The following is an 18,776-nucleotide window of genomic DNA, read 5'->3' as shown; positions in this document are numbered from 1 at the left end:
AAGTAGATAAATAGGTACCGCTCCAGCGGGAAGGTGAACAGCTTTTCCGTGCGCTGCTCTGGTTCACCAGAAGCGGCTTAGACATGCTGGCCACATGACCCGGAAGCTATACGCCAGCTCCCTCAGCCAATAAAGCGAGATGGGCGTTGCAACCCCAGAGTCGGTCACGACTGGACCTAATGGTCAGGGGTCCCTTTACCTTTACTATAACTGGGATATATTGTTTAGAATGCATTCTTGTCGAGTCTGTTGTATTTTTGGAATTTTATTTACTCAGGGTTGCATTCAATGTTAATCCTCCTCAGAGTAGGTGCATTGAAATTACTGGGCATGGCTAACTTAGCTGCATTAATTTCTGTGGCTGTACTCTGAGTAGAACCTAGTTGGCTACACTGCCCACTACAGTCAAGAGTCTTCATCTATTTTCAGTTATAGGAGATTGTTACATGAGCAACGGCTAATAAATATCTAGCCATTTCCCTCTAATCTGTTAGGACCAGACCTTTGACATAACCAAACAGAATGACCAGGCAGAGGTCCTTATAACTGGAAGTGCCACAGATTGAATTTGGGACCTTCTGCATGCAAAGATGATGCCCTGTTGCAGAGCACATCACTGCATCTCCATACCTTCTGTGTTGCCCTCCATCATTTAAAGACTTGGTCCATGCTGATTTTTCAGACTTTGAATGCAATTGCATTGCTAGCCCAGTGCAGCCTGGCAAAGCACCTATAGGGCTTTTAGAGGTGATGGTGTACCTTTTGTTAGAAGCTTCCTCCTGGTTTGATGTTCATCCCATGGCATTGCTGAACTGGTCCTCAATTGCATCTCAATAAAACCATGCCTGTTTTCTGCTGGGGAGTGGGGCATTGAGGTCAATTTATTAGTTTCCAGAACTGTTGTTCTAAAAAGTGCAACTGTGACATTACAAAACTGCAAGCATAAAATTTCAAAATTCAAAAATGAATTGTTGTTTGGGTTGTGAATTGGAAATTAATTACCACCCCCCATGTAATAGGAACTGACTAGTCCTATAAGAATTAAGAAATGCCTTTGAGCAAACAGAACTGATTGCAGCCCCTGAAGCCTCAAGAAAGAATCTACTAATCAAAGGTACAGGAGGGATTTTCTGGAATGTTGTAGGAGAACCTTGACAAAGGACTATGCCAAGTGATATTTGGAGGCCCCCTTTTTAATTCCTCTTACAGTGGAATTAAAACCATTTCCGTTGCTAGCCTCATCCTCTGACAAATATATTTCCCTTGTTTGCATTGCAGGTTCCCGTGTGCGTGAAAAGTGCACTGAAAACGCTGACACAAAGTGCGTAGCATGTGATGAGGGGACGTATACAGAGGTCTGGAGTGCAGCTGGACTCTGTTTCAGCTGTTCACCATCATGCAAAACAGGTATGTTGAGCTCGCTGGAGCTTGCTAGCCTGAATGTGAGGGCCCTGAAGGTGGAAGGTGATAATGCAAAACAAGTCCCTTATGCTTATGGGCCCCCTTCCAGACACCATTTTTATCATGCATTTGCAGTGATTTGCACCCGTGATGGTATTGGGGCAGTTAGATGCGAACCTGCTTTCAATACTGTTTGTGCCTGCAAAAGTTTTAGATCAGATATACCGTGGTACCTTGGGTTAAGAACTTAATTCGTTCTGGAGATCCGTTCTTAACCTGGAAGTGTTCTTAACCTAAAGTACCACTTTAGCTAATGGGGCCTCCAGCTGCCACCGCACCGCCGGAGCACGATTTCTGTTCTCATCCTGAAGCAAAGTTCTTAACCCGAGGTACTATTTCTGGGTTAGCAGAGTCTGTAACCTGAAGCGTCTGTAACCTGAAGTGTCTGTAATCCGAGGTACCACTGTACTGCTTGATTTCCAATTGGCACACGTCCTGTAACTTCCTGCTTGAAGTCCTGTAACTTTTCATACCATAAAAGCCATTTCTCTGATTAGGAGAATAGGAAGCTACCTTATAAAGAGTCAGACTAATGGTCCTTCTAGCTCAGAATACTCTATACTGAGTGGCACCAGCAGCTCAGGGTTTCAGGCAGGGGGTATTCCCAGCCCAAACTGGAGAGGCTGTGGGTCGAACCTGCAAGCTTTTGCACACAAAGCATGTGCTCTACTACTGAGCTACAGTCCCTTCACTTAAATATCAAGTAAGATTCCAGCCCTCATGGTCCTCAATTGAACGATTATTGCTGTTATTAAATTCATATACAGTGGTACCTCGGGTTACATATGCTTCAGGTTACATACACTTCAGGTTACAGACTCCGCTAACCCAGAAATATTACCTCGGGTTAAGAACTTTGCCTCAGGATGAGAACAGAAATCGTGCTCTGGCGGCGCAGCAGCAGCAGGAGGCCCATTAGCGAACGTGGTGCTTCAGGTTAAGAACAGTTTCAGATTAAGAATGGACCTCCGGAATGAATTAAGTACTTAACCTGAGGTACCACTGTACCACTTACATACCAAATCGACTTCTAAGTGGATTGTTGTTGACATCTGTCTGCCTCAAGAGACAATGGAGTGTGCTTCTGGGGGTGAAGTCAAATTGCTGTGTTAGCAGCACCGACGTGACCTCCCCAGAAGATAAGCCTAGGCAGTGCTGTGGAGATCCTGGGCTGCCCAGATGACAAGACCCCTGTCTCGGCCTCACCAATGTGGTCCAAAGGAAAGCAGAGCAATACTTTTGGTACCATCCAGCCGTCTTAGGGAATCTACTCTGGGTTTACTCCTTAGCCTTTACTTCTTACGCAGATATCCTTCAAGGTAACAGAGGTTTAGGGTCAGAGTTTTCCTCCTCCTAGATGGGCTACCTTCCCAGGTTGATAAGCCCCATTTGCTCCTCACGTCCCTCTATAGCATGTCCAGAAACCACCTTCTTGACCATTGGACCCAGTATTGGTTGTGTCTGCTCAATCTGTCGGAGCCTGTCTTCACATGCAGGGGAAATCCCTAACTCATTGAGGGTTTAAGACCCATCAGCTGCCCTCCCCTGGTTTGCTAGCCAATCGAAGCCATTCACAGGGTGTGGCTGCTGTCGCATGCTGAGAGCTTCTAGGAGCTGCAATTTTAAAATATCTGCACATAATGAAAATACATATTACCCAATATTGCCCACTACTAAAGTATAAAATGAAACAAACCTGTTTAAGAAACCCCAAAACAATTCCAACAGTTACAGCAATTTGATTGAAAAGTTCAGGGAATGCTTGTCTGAACAGATGTCTCTTCAAGAGCCGGTGGAATGCCAATACTGATGAGGCCTCTCATATTTTAGCAAGGATATAGTCAGTATAGCAAACTGCCTTATACCAAGTCAGCCCAGTGGGCCATCTATCTTGACATTGCCTCCACTGACTGAAAGTGGCTTGCCAGGATATCAGACAGGGGTCTCTCTCAGCCCTATTTGGAGATACCAGGAATCAAATGTGTGACCTTCTGCATGCAAAACAGAGACTCCATCACTGAGCTAGGGAAAGATACGAGGGCCTCCATAGAGCCCATAAAACACCACTTCCTGACACCCACCAAATTAAGTCAAATCCTGTAATCCCTACAAGAGGATGGTCCCCCTCACCCACCACCTCCTCCCTAGTCTCCAGGCATTTGAGTATTGGCTTCTTACAGCAAGGACTTGGGCTTCTGCCATTCTACAGCCCCCTAATGTCTTATATTTCCCCCCTGAAATTAGGATTCGTTCAAACAAAGGAGTGCACTCGGATGCAAGACAGATCGTGCCAGTGTCCTCCTCATCACTTCTGCCACCTGGCCTATTCAGGCACCTGCATATGGTGCAAGTTATACCAGCAATGCCAAAAAGGCTTTGGAGTTGCAAAACAAGGTAAATCTTTTATTTCTCTCCCCTAGGGGACAAATGGTGATGGTAGAGACACAAAAACAAGGGTCTTCTGGTGTCTCAAAGCAGCAGGTGGGGGACCTCAGGCCAACAGGCAGAGTGCAGCCCCCTAGACCTCTCAAAATGGCCTTCAAAACCCTCCTTGGGCCACGTCCCTCACCGGCCCTGCTCTGCACCCTCCTCAAGGGCTTTTGCCTGGCTAGAATCTGTCCCTATCAGTATTATTGGTACATGTGGTCCTCCAATATATCATCACAACAGCTCTGTGAGATAGGTTAGTCTAAGACACTGGGGCCACGTCCACCCAGCAAGCTTCATGGCTCGGCGTGGATTTGAACCCTGGTCTCCCAGGTTGCAGTCCAACACTTTTACCTGGATGGAGAATGGAGAGGCATGTGTGTGAACTTCTGGCTTTGGTGTGACTCGAGATAGGAAATTGATGGTCTTTGGGGACTACATCTGCCGCCAGCCCCAACCAGCATGGCCAATGGCCAGCGCCTCTGGTTGTTCCCAGAGTTGGTGAGACTCATTTGATGACATTGAGAAAATGCCTTTAAGTGTCGTTTTCCCGGTCCTGTGGAATACCCTGCCACTAGAGATTCAGCAAGTGCCTTCTGGGCCAAATGCCTGCAAACTTTTATTTTGCCACACCTATCCAGGCAATTAAGAGTACATTCCCCAGCGCAACAGTCTACTGATGCTTGTTTAAAAAAATTCTTTTTGCTTTTAAATTTTTAGGATTTTATGGTTTTTGGGGGGGTTGGTTGTATGGTTTATGGTTTTTTTATATTGTTGTAAACTGCTGTGATTTTGTGTGTGTGTGTGTGTGTGTATATATATGTATATGTGTATATTTGTGTGTGTGTGTGTGTGTGTATATATATATATATGCTTTCGTAGATTTTCACGGGTACAGGAATGCAGGTTTTGGTGTCTTCGGGTGTCTTCCCGTGTGCCTTGTGCCAGCCAGATCTGTGTAGGGATTGCTGTGTAGGGATGCTGCACCCCCCTGCAATCCCTACACAGATCTGGCTGGCACAAGGCACAAAACCACAGCTCGCCCCTATACACGAAGCCAAGCCAGAGCACAACTAAATGCAGCACAGCCATCTTCTCAGAAAAACTCTTCACAAGCTCAAGAGGTCAAGACACGAAAGCTTTAGCAACTAATCTACACTTAATGACCCACCCAGTGGTATTCAGAATATCACTCATGAAATCACCCAAGATATCCCTCAAGTAATTAAGGAACAAAAGAAGAAAAGGCACACTAATCTAGGAACTTCCTCTCTGCCCAGAACGTTGGAGGCTATACACCACACCCCTCAACAGTATTTATAGGAACTCAAACACCAGATTCTGCTCTGTTCCAGTAACAAGAAGCCGAAAGCACCAGCCTGAAGATGACGAGTGAGACCTCGTCGAAACGTCGCACAGACACCCCGACTCTTACACGGGAAGACACCCGAAGACACCAAAACCTGCATATATATATATATATATATATATATTATTTGATACAATGATATTTGAATTATGTTTATACATAAATAAATGATGGGGATAATAGGCCAGCAACTTCTCAAAGGGCATAGGCTTCCCCATCAGGGGGTAAATGCTGTTGCTGTACTCACATGACCTAAAACCTCCTGACCTTCTTTCTGTAAAACTGAACCTGGGACCTTCTGGATGCAAAGCAGATTCTCTGCCCCTGAGCTATGGCTCTTCCATAGCTCAATTCCTGAAAGGCAATCAAGGCAGATACAGAGAGAGGCAGGTAGCAAGTCAGGTAGGCATGAGGCGCCAGGAAGCCAAGGAAGCCGAGCCAGAGCAGGCTGGGAACGCGAAGGAGCGCAATCTCTGACCTGCGTGTTGTAGGAGGTTTTGTTGTTGTGCAAAGTTCACTGGCAGGAAGGGGAAGTTTACACAGGGACGGGAAAGGGCAGTGGCCGATAATGCAGGGAGAGATTTGGAGCGTGGCAAAGAGCCAGTAAAACTTCTGTGCGGCTCAGGCAAAGAAATGCTAAACTTCACACACACACAAATCTTTGGGAAGCTTATAGGTTACTTTGCAAGACCCAAAGTGTCCAAAAAGAGTTCTTAGGCACCGCCGCAACTGTAGTCGTGCAGGATCTCTCCTGAATTAGGCCTCTGGGTGCCAGTTGATGGCAGCTGCAGGTGGGCAGAGTGCTGTTGTAGAATCATAGAACTGTCGAGTTGGAAGGGATCCCAAGGGGTCATCTAGTCCAACCCGCTGCATCACGGTTCGAGAATCCCCGACAGATGTCTGTCCAACCTCTGTTTAAAACCCTTCAGCGAAGAAGTGGTATCGCAGCGCTTTTAAATAAGTTGTATCCAACTAAGTCCTACTCAAAGTAAAAGGTAAAGGGACCCCTGACCATTAGGTCCAGTCGTGACCGACTCTGGAGTTGCGGTGCTCGTCTCGCTTTATTGGCCAAGGGAGCCGGTGTACAACTTCCGGTTCATGTGGCCAGCATGACTAAGCTGCTTCTGGCAAACCAGAGCAGCGCACGGAAACGCCGTTTACCTTCCCGCCGGAGTGGTACCTATTTATCTACTTGCACTTTGACGTGCTTTCGAACTGCTAGGTTGGCAGGAGCAGGGACCGAGCAGCGGGAGCTCACCCCGTCACAGGGATTCGAACCGCCGACCTTCTGATCGGCAAGTCCTAGGCTCTGTGGTTTAACCCACAGCGCCACCCGCGTCCCACTGAAATCAATTAAGTTCATCAGATCTGTTTATTTCAGTTGGTCTGCTCTGAGTACAGCTGACACGTGGGACCACCTGAAATGTACAGGTGCTATTCCTCTCATTGCTTTATTTTAGGTGAGAAATTAGCCTGCTCCCCACTTTCCTGCGCTTATTCCAGGCTCTAAAACATTTAAGGAGAACCCATCACCTTCTGAAGGGGGGGGGTCTGTTCTCCTGTAAGACAGTCCATGTCGCTTGGAAGCTCTTCCTGCTGTTTTGTCCTTTCTTATAATTGAACCGCCATGGGTGCTGCCCTCTGGAGCAACGGAAGACTCATTTGCTCCATCATCTAAGTTGCACCCCTCAAATATCCAAACACGGGCCATCATCTTTAAACAGTCGTGGCTTCCTCCCTGCGCCCCCTACCAAAAATTCTGGGTGCCTGTAGTTTGTTAAGTGTGCTGAGAGTTATTAGGAGATTTCTCACACAGAGCTGCAACTCCCCAGATTCCCTATGAAGAGGGATTGATTGTTAAACCACTCTGGGAGGGGAATGGGGTATGTGTGTGTCTCCTAATAATTCTCAGAACCCTTAACAAACTACAGGTCCCAGAATTCTTTGGAGGGAAACCATGACAGTAGCATAGCTGTCAACGTTTCCCTTTTTTAAAGGGAAATTCCCTTATTCCGAATAGGATTCCTCAGAAGAAAAGGGAAAAGTTGACAGCTATGGACTGTGAGGGTCAAACTGCTTCAAATGTATGGTGTGAATGTGGCTTTTATCTCATGTATCACTGTTACGGAAAATCTGGGTGCGTATTTACCCTGCCACCCAGCCAATCGGACCAGGTCCATGGATTCTAGCGGAAGAAAAGGAAGCTCAGCCGGACGCAGGAGCAAAATGCGAAGATCCGAGTTTATTGCGCAACAGGTTCAAAGTGGAATTGAACCCCGAGAATGGGGCGACATAAACTTTTAAAAGTTCCCTCCAAGTCCCATAACACAGTGCGCGAAACGTCATGAATACATTATGGGAAGGTTGGGTTTCATGGATTACATCATGAATACATTACACACGTCATGAATATCTCAGAGAAAGGTGGGGTTACACTAATTTACATTTGAGGGAAGGGAGGGGGAATATGCAGAGCGAGGGTCATACACAAATATACATTTCATGAGTACCGGTGGCGGTGGGACAATGGGTTACTGATATGCACCGTCTGCCACCTGGTATTGCCCGGAGGAAGGGCTGGGCAGAACGATCTGACGGGATTAGAGTGTTCCTGTGTACGTGACTTGCCGTCTCGGGGATTATGGAGTCGGGCAGCATCATGGAGTCCTGGGGAAACTGAGTCGAATGACACCAAGAGCGAGAAAATTGGAGCTGTGGTTGATTTTATATGAATTTTGAAAGGTTCTGATGACTTTCAACCTGTTCCGTAGCCTAGATCAAAAGCGGAAGCAGAATGTATCCATTCTTGCAGAAATGGATACATTGTAACAAGGGTTTGACAGTTTTACGAGGTCGGGAGTTTCGGTTCTATTGTTCTCGCCGTGGGGGGCCGTCAGCAGCTCGTCAGGAGGTTAAATGAGGCGTGCAAGAGCTCCCTGAGCTAGCTTCTGCAGGATGAATGCATGGCTGTGATTGGCCAAAGCGCGGCCATAGGAATAAGCGGAGAAGAGAAACACTCGGTCTACTCATTCTAAGTATGGAGCGCAGATAGGCATAGGAAAGGATAGGGAATATATATATATTCGAGCTTATTTCGCTCGGGAAAAGGTCTGGGAAAAGTGTGGTGCTTGTGCAACGGTGAAGGGGGTTTGAGGGTGGGTGTGCGATGGCACCCTTGAGGTCATCGCCTCGGACAGCCAAGAAGAAGGGGGGAATAGGCACCCCCCCCTCAGTCCGTATCAGTCCCCCATTCGGAGATAGATTTGCATTAAAGTTCTGTAAGAACTTGCAAATCCTTTCTCCGCACCATTTGAGCACTAAATTTTGGTGATCTCATATTCACCTTCTCCCAAATGTCTCATTTGTACATAGTCTGGGAAAGTGGGAGCATGTCGGGAGCGGGAATAGGCTCGAAGAGGAAAGGAGCTAGTAGGAGCAGAATGTCGGAGGAGAGAGCAGCAAGGGGTAATACAATGCATAGTACAACATAGGATAGAGACACAAAGGAAAACAGTTAAAATGATAAACAACACGACTTTCAATAGTTGTCTGAGCCATCCCAGCTTGGGCAACCATCCCCATAAGTCCACATCGGATAGCCCCTCATGCTGGATGTCGTGGAGCTTCCCTGCTAGTTCATGAATGCTATTTAAATGTCCAGTTATATTTAAGGTCTGGTCAGTCACGTATGTACAGCACTCAGTGCCTATTAATGCACAGGTGCCTCCTTGACTGGACAAGAGGAAGTCTGTCGCGATCCTCGTCTGTAGGCTCAATTGTCTTACCTCGGATAGTTCCGACATGAGAGAGTCTGTGATCTGAGTCGCCTCCTGCATGAACTTAAGGAGGATGTCGGTGAGTCGGAGAATATCCACGTGGTTTGAACCGGCACCGTAGGCGGGGAAGAGTGCTCGGCCTACGGTCTCTCCATTCGCAGCAACGTCTGACAGGTCTGACAGCTCCCTTTGCTCCCTTTTGTTCCGTTGTCTTCCAGGGGGTAGGTGTGGTAATATTCTAATTCCGGGAACGATGTAGCCAATGAAGCAGGATCCGGACATGTGTGGGCTCACCCATGTATAAGCGCGGTGCCCACACACCCAGAATAGGCCGCTGAGGTAAGATTCCATTCGGCCTGAAGCAAAGGTTTGCAGCAGCATGATGTCTGTGGGTTGTGGCTTCCAGTCCAAGGGGTGTCCAACCACAGCGGCCCAGGCAACAGTAAGGTTAGGAAAAGTTCGGGAGTCCCTTGTGTTAGAGACAGTGACTAGTCCAGTTGGTAAGATTTCCAGAGTGTGGGTGCATGTACTGGATCCGATGAAGGTTCCTTCCCCTGAGAAGCTGCGGCAAAGGGGTCCCTTCGTAGGGCCGGTGAGGTAGAGGTATTGATGGGTTAGGTTGAGTGCGGTCAAGTTCCAGGAGGTAACGTTTCCGGAACGGAACTGTTCTAGGGTCACTGGTACAGGGACCAGTGGGAGGCTCTGTTGGAGATGGCTAGGTGCGTGAGCGCAAATCCAGCAGTCCGGGTAGGGTGACTCCTTCGCCACCTGGCTGAGAAGCTTAATGTAGGAGTTTTGCTCCCAGGATGACAGGAGGTCTTCTCCTGGGAGTGGCGAGTCAGCGCCGAATTGTCGGGGTGCTGTACCAACCGGATGGAGGGGGTCGGTGGTGTTCAGTAGTCGCCTATCCCTGGCGATACCGCCGCATCGCAGGGGTCCGACGTGGTCCCATGAGGGGGAGCGCGAGGGGCGTAAAGGATGGTGCCACCCTTCGAGATATTCAGCCCCTTTCCACTCATTAGTGACCCCTAAGTCCCATAAACAGCAGAACCATCGCAGGCAGAGTCCTTGGAGTTGGGGCTTCCAGGTTTCTGGGGTGGAGCGGAGGCACTGGAAGCCGAAAATCAAGTTTCCAGAGGGGTGGCTTGGTTCCGTATAAGCGTGAGTAGCCCCTCCTGTCTCGACTTCGGTCCAGTTTGGGGTTTGCGAGACCTCTCCACTCTCGTAAAGAAGGTAAGTCCCATTTCTGCAGGTCAGCCGGTAAGAGGAATGGTCAAGAGTGAGAGCCGCAGAGCCGATACGGTGTAAATCCTTGTTTCGGATGAAAAGTTCCCAATATTCGTTTTTGGCGAGTTGGGGAACTAGGGAATGGCGCAGCAAGGTCCGGGACTCAGGAAGGCAGAAATCAAAGTCCCCCATTCGATCAGGGTTAGACCTTCCCGTCTCGACCTCATGATAGTCCAAGAAGTGGTAGTTCGTTCGCAAGCCTGTGCAGTGGTCTGATGAGGTGGACGTGACACAGGATAAGGCGGCGAGGAGAAGGGCGGTGGTAACCGGGCGCATGGTTCGGATGCGTGTAGGGAGAGCGCAAATGTTCGAACAAACGAAGGCGCCAGATAGGGTGAGGCTGTAAAGCGAAGCTATCAAATGAAGCTGTTGAATGGAGCTGTCAGATGAACTGTCAAAAGGCGAAGCTGTCAACGAAGCAAGCAGTCAATGGAGCTGTCAGGTGATCTGTCAAAGCAAAGCTGTCAATGAAGCAAGCAGTGGATGGAGCTGTCAAACGAAGCAAGCTGTCAATGGAGCTGTCAAACGTAGCAAGCTGTCAATGGAGCTGTCAAACGAAGCAAGCTGTCAATAGAGCTGTCAAACGTGGCTGTCGGCGCGTCTGAAACGTAGCTTGATGGTGTCGGTATCTGGGATGATTTCGGACGTCCAGTTGGGTGTCGTGGGGTCTGGTCCGGTCTGTTGGGCCCGACTTTGGCCCCGATCCGCTGGTCCGGTCTGTTGAGCCCGACCTTGGCCCCGATCTGCTGGTCCGGTCTGTTGAGCCCGACCTTGGCCCCGATCTGCTGGTCCGGTCTGTTGAGCCCGACCTTGGCCCCGATCAGCTGGTCCGGTCTGTTGGTCGTCGTCGTCAATATATGAGGTCGGTGGAGCAGGTGGAGTCGAAAAGGTGAAATCCTCGCCGTTGCTTTCTTCCATCTCCTGTGGAGGGGGTGAGGACTTGCACCTAGTGTGATGTAACCAAGAATTCTTCTCACCTACTTTCACGGCGGTAGGCGATGTCAGGAGTACTTGGTAGGGACCTTCCCACGCGGGTTGGAGTGGTTCCTTCTGGTAGACCTTGACGAGGATCCAGTCACCAGGGTGGAAGGAGTGAGCGTGGACGTCGATGGGCAGGTTCTGTCCCTCGATGGCCGCGTAGTGGTGGAGACGCTGTAGCTGTGTCTGGAGCTGAATAACATAATTAGTGAGTTCTGCCTCCCCCAGCTCCAGTTCCGATAGTGGGAATAGAGTGTTGTAGACGGGGGGAGGTCTCCCGAATAAGAGTTCGAATGGAGAGAGTTTCAAACGTCCGGTTGGGGCGCTGCGGATGTTATGAAGAACCAGTGGGAGTGCATTCACCCATTTTAGACCAGTGAGCTCGCAAAGTTTGCCCAACTGTATTTTTATTTCCTGGTTCATACGCTCCACTTGGCCAGAGGACTGTGGGTGGTATGGAGTGTGGAGGTCCCATTTAATTTGGAGTGTTTTGGCCACTAACTGCACCACTTCTGCAGTAAAGTGGGTCCCCCTATCGCTGTCTAGGCGACGGGGTATGCCATAGCGGGGAATAATGTCCTGTAGGAGGGCCCTGGCAACTACGGATGCGGTAGCTTTTCTGCAAGGGAATCCCTCCACCCACGAGGAAAATTGGTCAACTATAATCAAAGCATGTTTAAAGCCTTGGCATCGGGGCAGATCAATGAAATCAAGCTGCAAGTTCTCAAAAGGGACAAAGGCCCATGGTCTGGCTCCAGGCGGCCTCCTGGGTTCACGCTTGGGATTGAAGCGATGGCAGGTAATGCAATTCTTTGATGCTGCTGCTGCAGCGGCAGCTATCCTGGGTGCGTACCAAGATCTAATTACATGTTCCATTAATCTCCCTTTTCCCCAATGTGTCCGCTGATGAAGAAACCTCACTACTTTTGGAGTCCAGGCCTTTGGAAGGACGGTTCTTCCATCGGGGAGGACCCAGATACCCTGTTGTTCGGTGGCACCTATCGATTCCCACGTAGCCTTTTCATCCCCTGGGGCAGATTTGTAAATTTCTGTGAGGTCTAGGTCTGCTGGCAGTTGGAGGGCTTGGAATTCGGATTCATTGTTAGGGATGCGTAAGGCTGCCATCTGTGCGGCTTTGTCGGCTCGTCTGTTTCCTTTAGAAACTGAGTCCCTGCCCTTGGTATGGGCCTTGCAGTGGACAACGGCTATGGCGGCAGGTAGGTGGATCGCTGTGAGAAGTCGCTCTACTAGGGCGGCGTGCGAGATTTGAGACCCGGCAGCGGTTAGAAAGCCTCTTTGGAGCCAAATTTGGCCAGTTGTGTGCACCAGGCCGAAACAGTATTTACTATCCGTATAAATGGTTATCCGCTTCCCCTCACCAATCTCGCAGGCACGCAGCAGCGCAATTAGCTCGGCGGCTTGGGCACTGTACTGAGAGTTGATTGGATTTGACTCTAGTATTTCGAAGTCGGAGACCACCGCGTACCCAGTCTTCCTAACCCCGTCGATTACTTTAGAGCTGCCATCAGTATATAATATTAGGTCCGGGTTCTCCAGGGGAAGATGATCTAAGTCTTCCCGGGGCTTTTCGGCTTGCCAGACTATAGTGGTGCAGTCGTGATGCGGGGTGCCATCATCGGGAAGAGGTAGTAGGGTAGCGGGGTTTAACGAGTTGACACGTTTAATGGTGACATTGGTTGGGGTTAGTAGGAGGGCTTCGTACCGGTTGAGGCGGGAGTTTGAGAAATGGTGACATCCTTTTAAGGTTAGGAGGGTTGAGACTGAATGGGGAACGTGAAGGGTGATTTCGTGGCCCAGAACCGTTTCTTGGGCTTTCTCGAGGAGGACAGCAGCGGCTGCAATGGCTCTGAGGCAACTGACAGCCCCTTTAGCAGTATTGTCAAGTTGTAGACTATAATATGCTACTGGCCTCTCTTGATCGCGGAATGGTTGGGTTAGGACACCAGAGGCTACCCCCATTTGCTCGTGGATGAACAGGTTGAAAGGGATTCGGTAGTCTGGTAATCCTAGGGCAGGAGCAGATCTGAGTTCCCGTTTTAGTCGTTCAAAGGAGGTGTAGGCTTCTTCCTCCCAGACTAAGGTGTCTGGGTGGTCCTGACGCGTCATGACAGTTAAGGGCTTCGTTATTTCACTGTAACCAGCGATCCATGCCCGACAGAAGCCGGCCATGCCAAGGAAGCCGCGGAGCTGTCGCTTTGTTCTTGGGAGGGGGATTTTAGTGACTGCCTCAATCCTGTCAGTGGCTAGACTTCTGGTCCCTACTCCCAAGATGTGTCCGAGATACTTGACCTCTTGTTTACAATATTGGAGTTTCTTAGGAGACACTTTATGTCCCTTCTTTGCTAATTCTGATAGGAGGTATTTAGTATCTATCTTACACGCCTCCTCACTGGTAGAACATAATAAAATATCGTCCACGTAGAGAAGCAAGGTGGAGCTGGCCGGTAGGTGGATGTCCTCTAAGTCCTGGTGTAATACGGCCGAAAAAATGGCTGGTGACTCTACGTAGCCTTGGGGCAGTCTGGTCCAAGTTAATTGGCCGGGCCCCCAGGTAAATGCAAAAAGGAATTGGCTGGCCGGATCTAGGGGTATGCTGAAGAAGGCAGAGCACAGGTCCGCAGCGGAGTACCAAGTCGTCCCTGCTGGAATGGCGTTTAGGAGGGAGTTCGGGTTGCCAACTACCGGGTGTCGGGGTATCACGAATTGGTTCACTAATCTCAAGTCCTGCACAAAACGGTACCGTATAGGTGCCCCCTCCTTAGCGGGCTTCTTGACCGGGAGAACTGGGGTATTACAGGGTGAAGCGCATGAGACTAGGATCCCCTTTTCGAGGAAGTCCTCAATCATGGGTGTTAGGCCTTCTATGGCTTCTTTGGGCAGAGGGTATTGCTTGGTGCACGGGAAGGGTAGGTCGCTTCGGTAAGTGATCTTGACCGGAGTGGCGGAGAGTAAGAGCCCTACTGAGGTTGATTCAGTGCCCCATAGGGAGGGGGGCAATTCGTTTTCCAGTTCTAAAGGGAGTTCGGGAAACTGTCGGTCCGCTTTAGATTCCTGGACGATACCCTGGAACATGGGAATAGAGTTCCCTGGCATATGTAGGTAAATGCCATCCGGGGAGCATTTTATGGTGGCGTTTAGTTTGCAGAGGAGGTCTCTGCCGAGGAGGTTGACGGGGCTGCTTGTTAAAAGGAAGGTGTGTTCCGCTAGTAATGGTCCGAGGGTGACTTTGGCCGGTCGCGAGAGCGGGCAAGTGCGGGGTATCCCATCCAGTCCCATTACTTTCTTGGTCACTGTCCCTGGTTCCAGGTGACTGTCGGTTAGGGTGGAATAGGTGGCCCCTGTGTCCAGTAGACATTGGTAGGGGTGGCCGTCTATCTCGATTGTACAGACCGGGTCCTCAGGTGACAATGCAAGGACAGGGCAGATGGTTTGGGTCTGACTGGGATCCCCTTCTAATTGTCAATAAGTGTCCTGATCATCGGGAGGTGGTTGGTTTGGAGGGTGCAAGGGAGGAGCAGTCGCATTCGCCCAAGGGTGGGCAGGCTGCTCTATGGCCGGCATTTGGGTCCGGGGTCCCGGTTGTGGTCGGGTTTGAGGTATCGGGTTCGAGACCGTCGGTGGGGTATAAGCCGCTGGGTTGTGGTTGCTGTAGCCTGGAGTTACGTTGGCTTGCGGGGAGAAAGGGGGGTGGGTAGCCCGTACAGGGAAAGGCTTAGGCTCCTGTCCCCCGTAGGGTGTCGCATTTAGGTAGGGGCAGAATCTTTTTATGTGTCCCTCTTCCTGGCAGTAGTAGCATCCTCCAGCATCCTCCATTGCCTATAGGGATTTGGGGTTCCTCCTCCACGGATCCCCTTTCCTCGAGGGAGTCCCTGCCTCGATTAGGACCATAGGCAGTTTCCATGCTTAAGGCTAGTATTTGTTCGACCTCGGGTTTCGTTTCCTTCTTCTTTCTTTCATCCCGAGAGTTGTAGACAGATTTTGCGATGGACAAGATTTCACTTACGCTCTTTCCATCGTATCCAATTTGGAGATTCAGGGCTTTTCTGATATCTGGGCAAGCCTGATCCTTGAAGAACCCTTTAACGATTACTTCATGCTGTGGGTTTTCGGGGTTTATTCCTCCCCATGTTTTAATGGCAGAGACCAATCTAGTGTAATAATCGGACGGGTGTTCGTTTGGTCCCTGCATGACCGACTGGACTTTGGTCCAATTAACGGTGCGTTGTCCGGCGGCCTTTACACCGTCCAAAATGGCCTTTTTAAATAGGTTTAAGCACCAAATACCGTTGGTGGTATTATAGTCCCATTCTGGTTCTACTCTGAGACATTGTGCTGTGAGCGCCTGCAATCCCTGAGGCCGTCCCCTTTGGTAGTCGGGTAGTTCTATGGCTTCCCCGGCTTTAGTTAGAATGTCCGCTTTCTCCGCCTCGTTGAAGAGGGCATTCAGAAGGACGTGGACATCGGGCCAGGTGGGATTGTGTGTGGAGAAGATTGCGCTGACCTGGCGGTGGCACTTGTCCGGGTCGTCCCTCAGTGAGGGCATCTGATTTGACCAAGTTACCAGGTCTGAGGTATAGAAGGGTTGATGCGTGTAAACCATCCGCGGGGGCCCATCAGGTTCGAGAGGGGGAATGGGCAGGGCCCTTAAGGGCATCTGGACCGCAGTAGAACTCACGGTGGAGCTTACTTGGTCAGAAGTCCCCGGAGTCTCTTTATCACAGCCCCGGGTCCCCTTTTCGGAGCCCTGAGGTTCCGTGGGAGCGGGTTTATTCCCGATTTGGGTAGAGTCCTCAATGGTGTTGCGGTGAGTAGAGGAGGGGATTTTAGTTTTAGCTTGCCCGGGGTTTTTAACTTGTTTGGCGTCCCCCTTGTCCTTTCTCGCTTGTAGTCGTGTGACCCTCCTATTTTCAGTGTCTTGTGCCTCATCCTCCTCCCCCGTTTCCTCCCCACTACTAGAGTCGCTGTCGCTGGATGTCGGGGCTCGCGGCGGTGGTCCTTGATAGTAAAAGGGGACCAGGGTCTGTCGTACATCGTCATCTTCGTAAGGGGGGGGCATTGGCAGTCGCCCGGGATTTAATATAGGCAGTTGGTAAGAGGTTGTTCCCTTTGGGGCTTGAAGCATTCTTCTTACTGCCTCAAAGGTGGCCAGGTATTCTAACTGGCGGGGTTTTTCTTCTATCAGGGCTTTCCTTAGGTGGTTCAAGCGTTCTTCATTAAACGAACCTCCCGGTGGCCACCGCAGTTCGGGTTTGGCGGAGGCAGTACTGGCGGGCCAGGTTTTGGAGCAGAGGTCCTCTAATTTTTCCTTAGATAACAATTTGTGGCCAGGAATCGACTTCCAACACGCGATGACGAATTGAAGAGGAGAGTCGGGATCCTTCTGGGAACGGGATGGCTTCCGGGAAGCCTTCCTCCCAGAGTGAGTCCGCTCGTGTTTGGAAGCCTGGGTACCCATAGTATATCTCACGCGTGTCTAGATAGGAAAGAGGAGAGAGGAGGGGGTCGATAAGGATTTGTGGGTCTAGGGCTGTTCGACAAAGGACTTGTAAAAGGAAAGGTCTTTAGTCGCTTGGCAACTTCCTAGGGAGGTTTTAAAGAGCTCTAGCTATCCGGTATTCCTTACTTCCTTTTTCCTTAACCATTCACCTGGGGTCCCTTTTCCACTCTGCCGGTCCCGCCCAATTCCTCATGGGCTATTCCCTCCTGGCAACCTCCTACCTATCGTCACATCTCAGGAAAAGGGGCCCTACTGAACGCCCGCGCCGTGCGGTGCCAGATCGGGTGGTCCCTGGACAGAGGTTTGGGTCGAAAATCCCCCTTGCTTTCGGAAGCGGGCTTACGATACGCGTGGTACGTAGCCCGACCGGTGCGGCTGGGATTGGGATAGAAAGCAAGACCACTTCCTGCCCCCTAGAAAGGACGCTCGGGAAGATCGGAAAGAGAGCTCCAACCCCTTGCTTTCAACTGGGATGCCCGTTTGCGGAGAGTCGGCTATCTTTCAAGTCGGGTCTCTCCGTCTTACCCTTCGGGCTCCCAATTGGTGCGGCTGGCTGGAGAGTTTAGATAAAGAGATAGAGCTCAGAACCCCCCTTTTGGGTCGAGCAGCGGTCCACAATCTCTCTCACTGACTGGACCAAGAGAAAGGCAAGAAGGTACGATAGAGAGGAGGGCAGAGAATTCAGTTGCCAGGAGACTTCCACCCCTTCCCACCAGTGCACTGGATTTTCCTATACTCACGCGTCTTCTACGTCGATCCGATCCCGGGATCGATGAATGAGCCGGCTGGATCCCTTTTGCTCCCCGGCTGAACTCCTGGGGCTCCTGATTACCGCCCGGGAGATGGCCGGAGGTCCAAAAGGGTCTTCTCGGGCAAATTGGCCCGCAGCCGGCTGAAGAATTCGGGGCCTCCGGTCAGCAACCCGGGAGAACCGCTCTGCCCCACGTTGGGCGCCAAGCTGTTACGGAAAATCTGGGTGCGTATTTACCCTGCCACCCAGCCAATCGGACCAGGTCCGTGGATTCTAGCGGAAGAAAAGGAAGCTCAGCCGGACGCAGGAGCAAAATGCGAAGATCCGAGTTTATTGCGCAACAGGTTCAAAGTGGAATTGAACCCCGAGAATGGGGCGACATAAACTTTTAAAAGTTCCCTCCAAGTCCCATAACACAGTGCGCGAAACGTCATGAATACATTATGGGAAGGTTGGGTTTCATGGATTACATCATGAATACATTACACACGTCATGAATATCTCAGAGAAAGGTGGGGTTACACTAATTTACATTTGAGGGAAGGGAGGGGGAATATGCAGAGCGAGGGTCATACACAAATATACATTTCATGAGTACCAGTGGCGGTGGGACAATGGGTTACTGATATGCACCGTCTGCCACCTGGTATTGCCCGGAGGAAGGGCTGGGCAGAACGATCTGACGGGATTAGAGAGTTCCTGTGTACGTGACTTGCCGTCTCGGGGATTATGGAGTCGGGCAGCATCATGGAGTCCTGGGGAAACTGAGTCGAATGACACCAAGAGCGAGAAAATTGGAGCTGTGGTTGATTTTATATGAATTTTGAAAGGTTCTGATGACTTTCAACCTGTTCCGTAGCCTAGATCAAAAGCGGAAGCAGAATGTATCCATTCTTGCAGAAATGGATACATTGTAACAAGGGTTTGACAGTTTTACGAGGTCGGGAGTTTCGGTTCTATTGTTCTCGCCGTGGGGGGCCGTCAGCAGCTCGTCAGGAGGTTAAATGAGGCGTGCAAGAGCTCCCTGAGCTAGCTTCTGCAGGATGAATGCATGGCTGTGATTGGCCAAAGCGCGGCCATAGGAATAAGCGGAGAAGAGAAACACTCGGTCTACTCATTCTAAGTATGGAGCGCAGATAGGCATAGGAAAGGATAGGGAATATATATATATTCGAGCTTATTTCGCTCGGGAAAAGGTCTGGGAAAAGT

General features: G+C 50.2%; 1 protein-coding gene across 2 annotated transcripts in view; it reads left to right on the top strand.

The window, feature by feature from the left end:
* LOC309536228 (tumor necrosis factor receptor superfamily member 1B-like) overlaps positions 1-18,776 on the top strand; it is a 56,570-nt gene that overhangs the window by 22,507 nt on the left and 15,287 nt on the right. For both annotated transcript variants that reach the window (XM_082230241.1, XM_082230242.1), the window contains exons 3-4: positions 1,279-1,407; positions 3,706-3,855. In XM_082230241.1, coding sequence (XP_082086367.1) covers positions 1,279-1,407; positions 3,706-3,855 — 279 coding nt within the window. The remainder of the gene's footprint in view (positions 1-1,278; positions 1,408-3,705; positions 3,856-18,776) is intronic.

Source organism: Podarcis vaucheri (genome assembly GCF_965113315.1).
Source record: "Podarcis vaucheri genome assembly, chromosome: 7".
Lineage (NCBI taxonomy): Eukaryota > Metazoa > Chordata > Lepidosauria > Squamata > Lacertidae > Podarcis > Podarcis vaucheri.
Note: the sequence above shows the minus strand (reverse complement) of the source record. Positions and strands in the feature narration are given on the sequence as shown.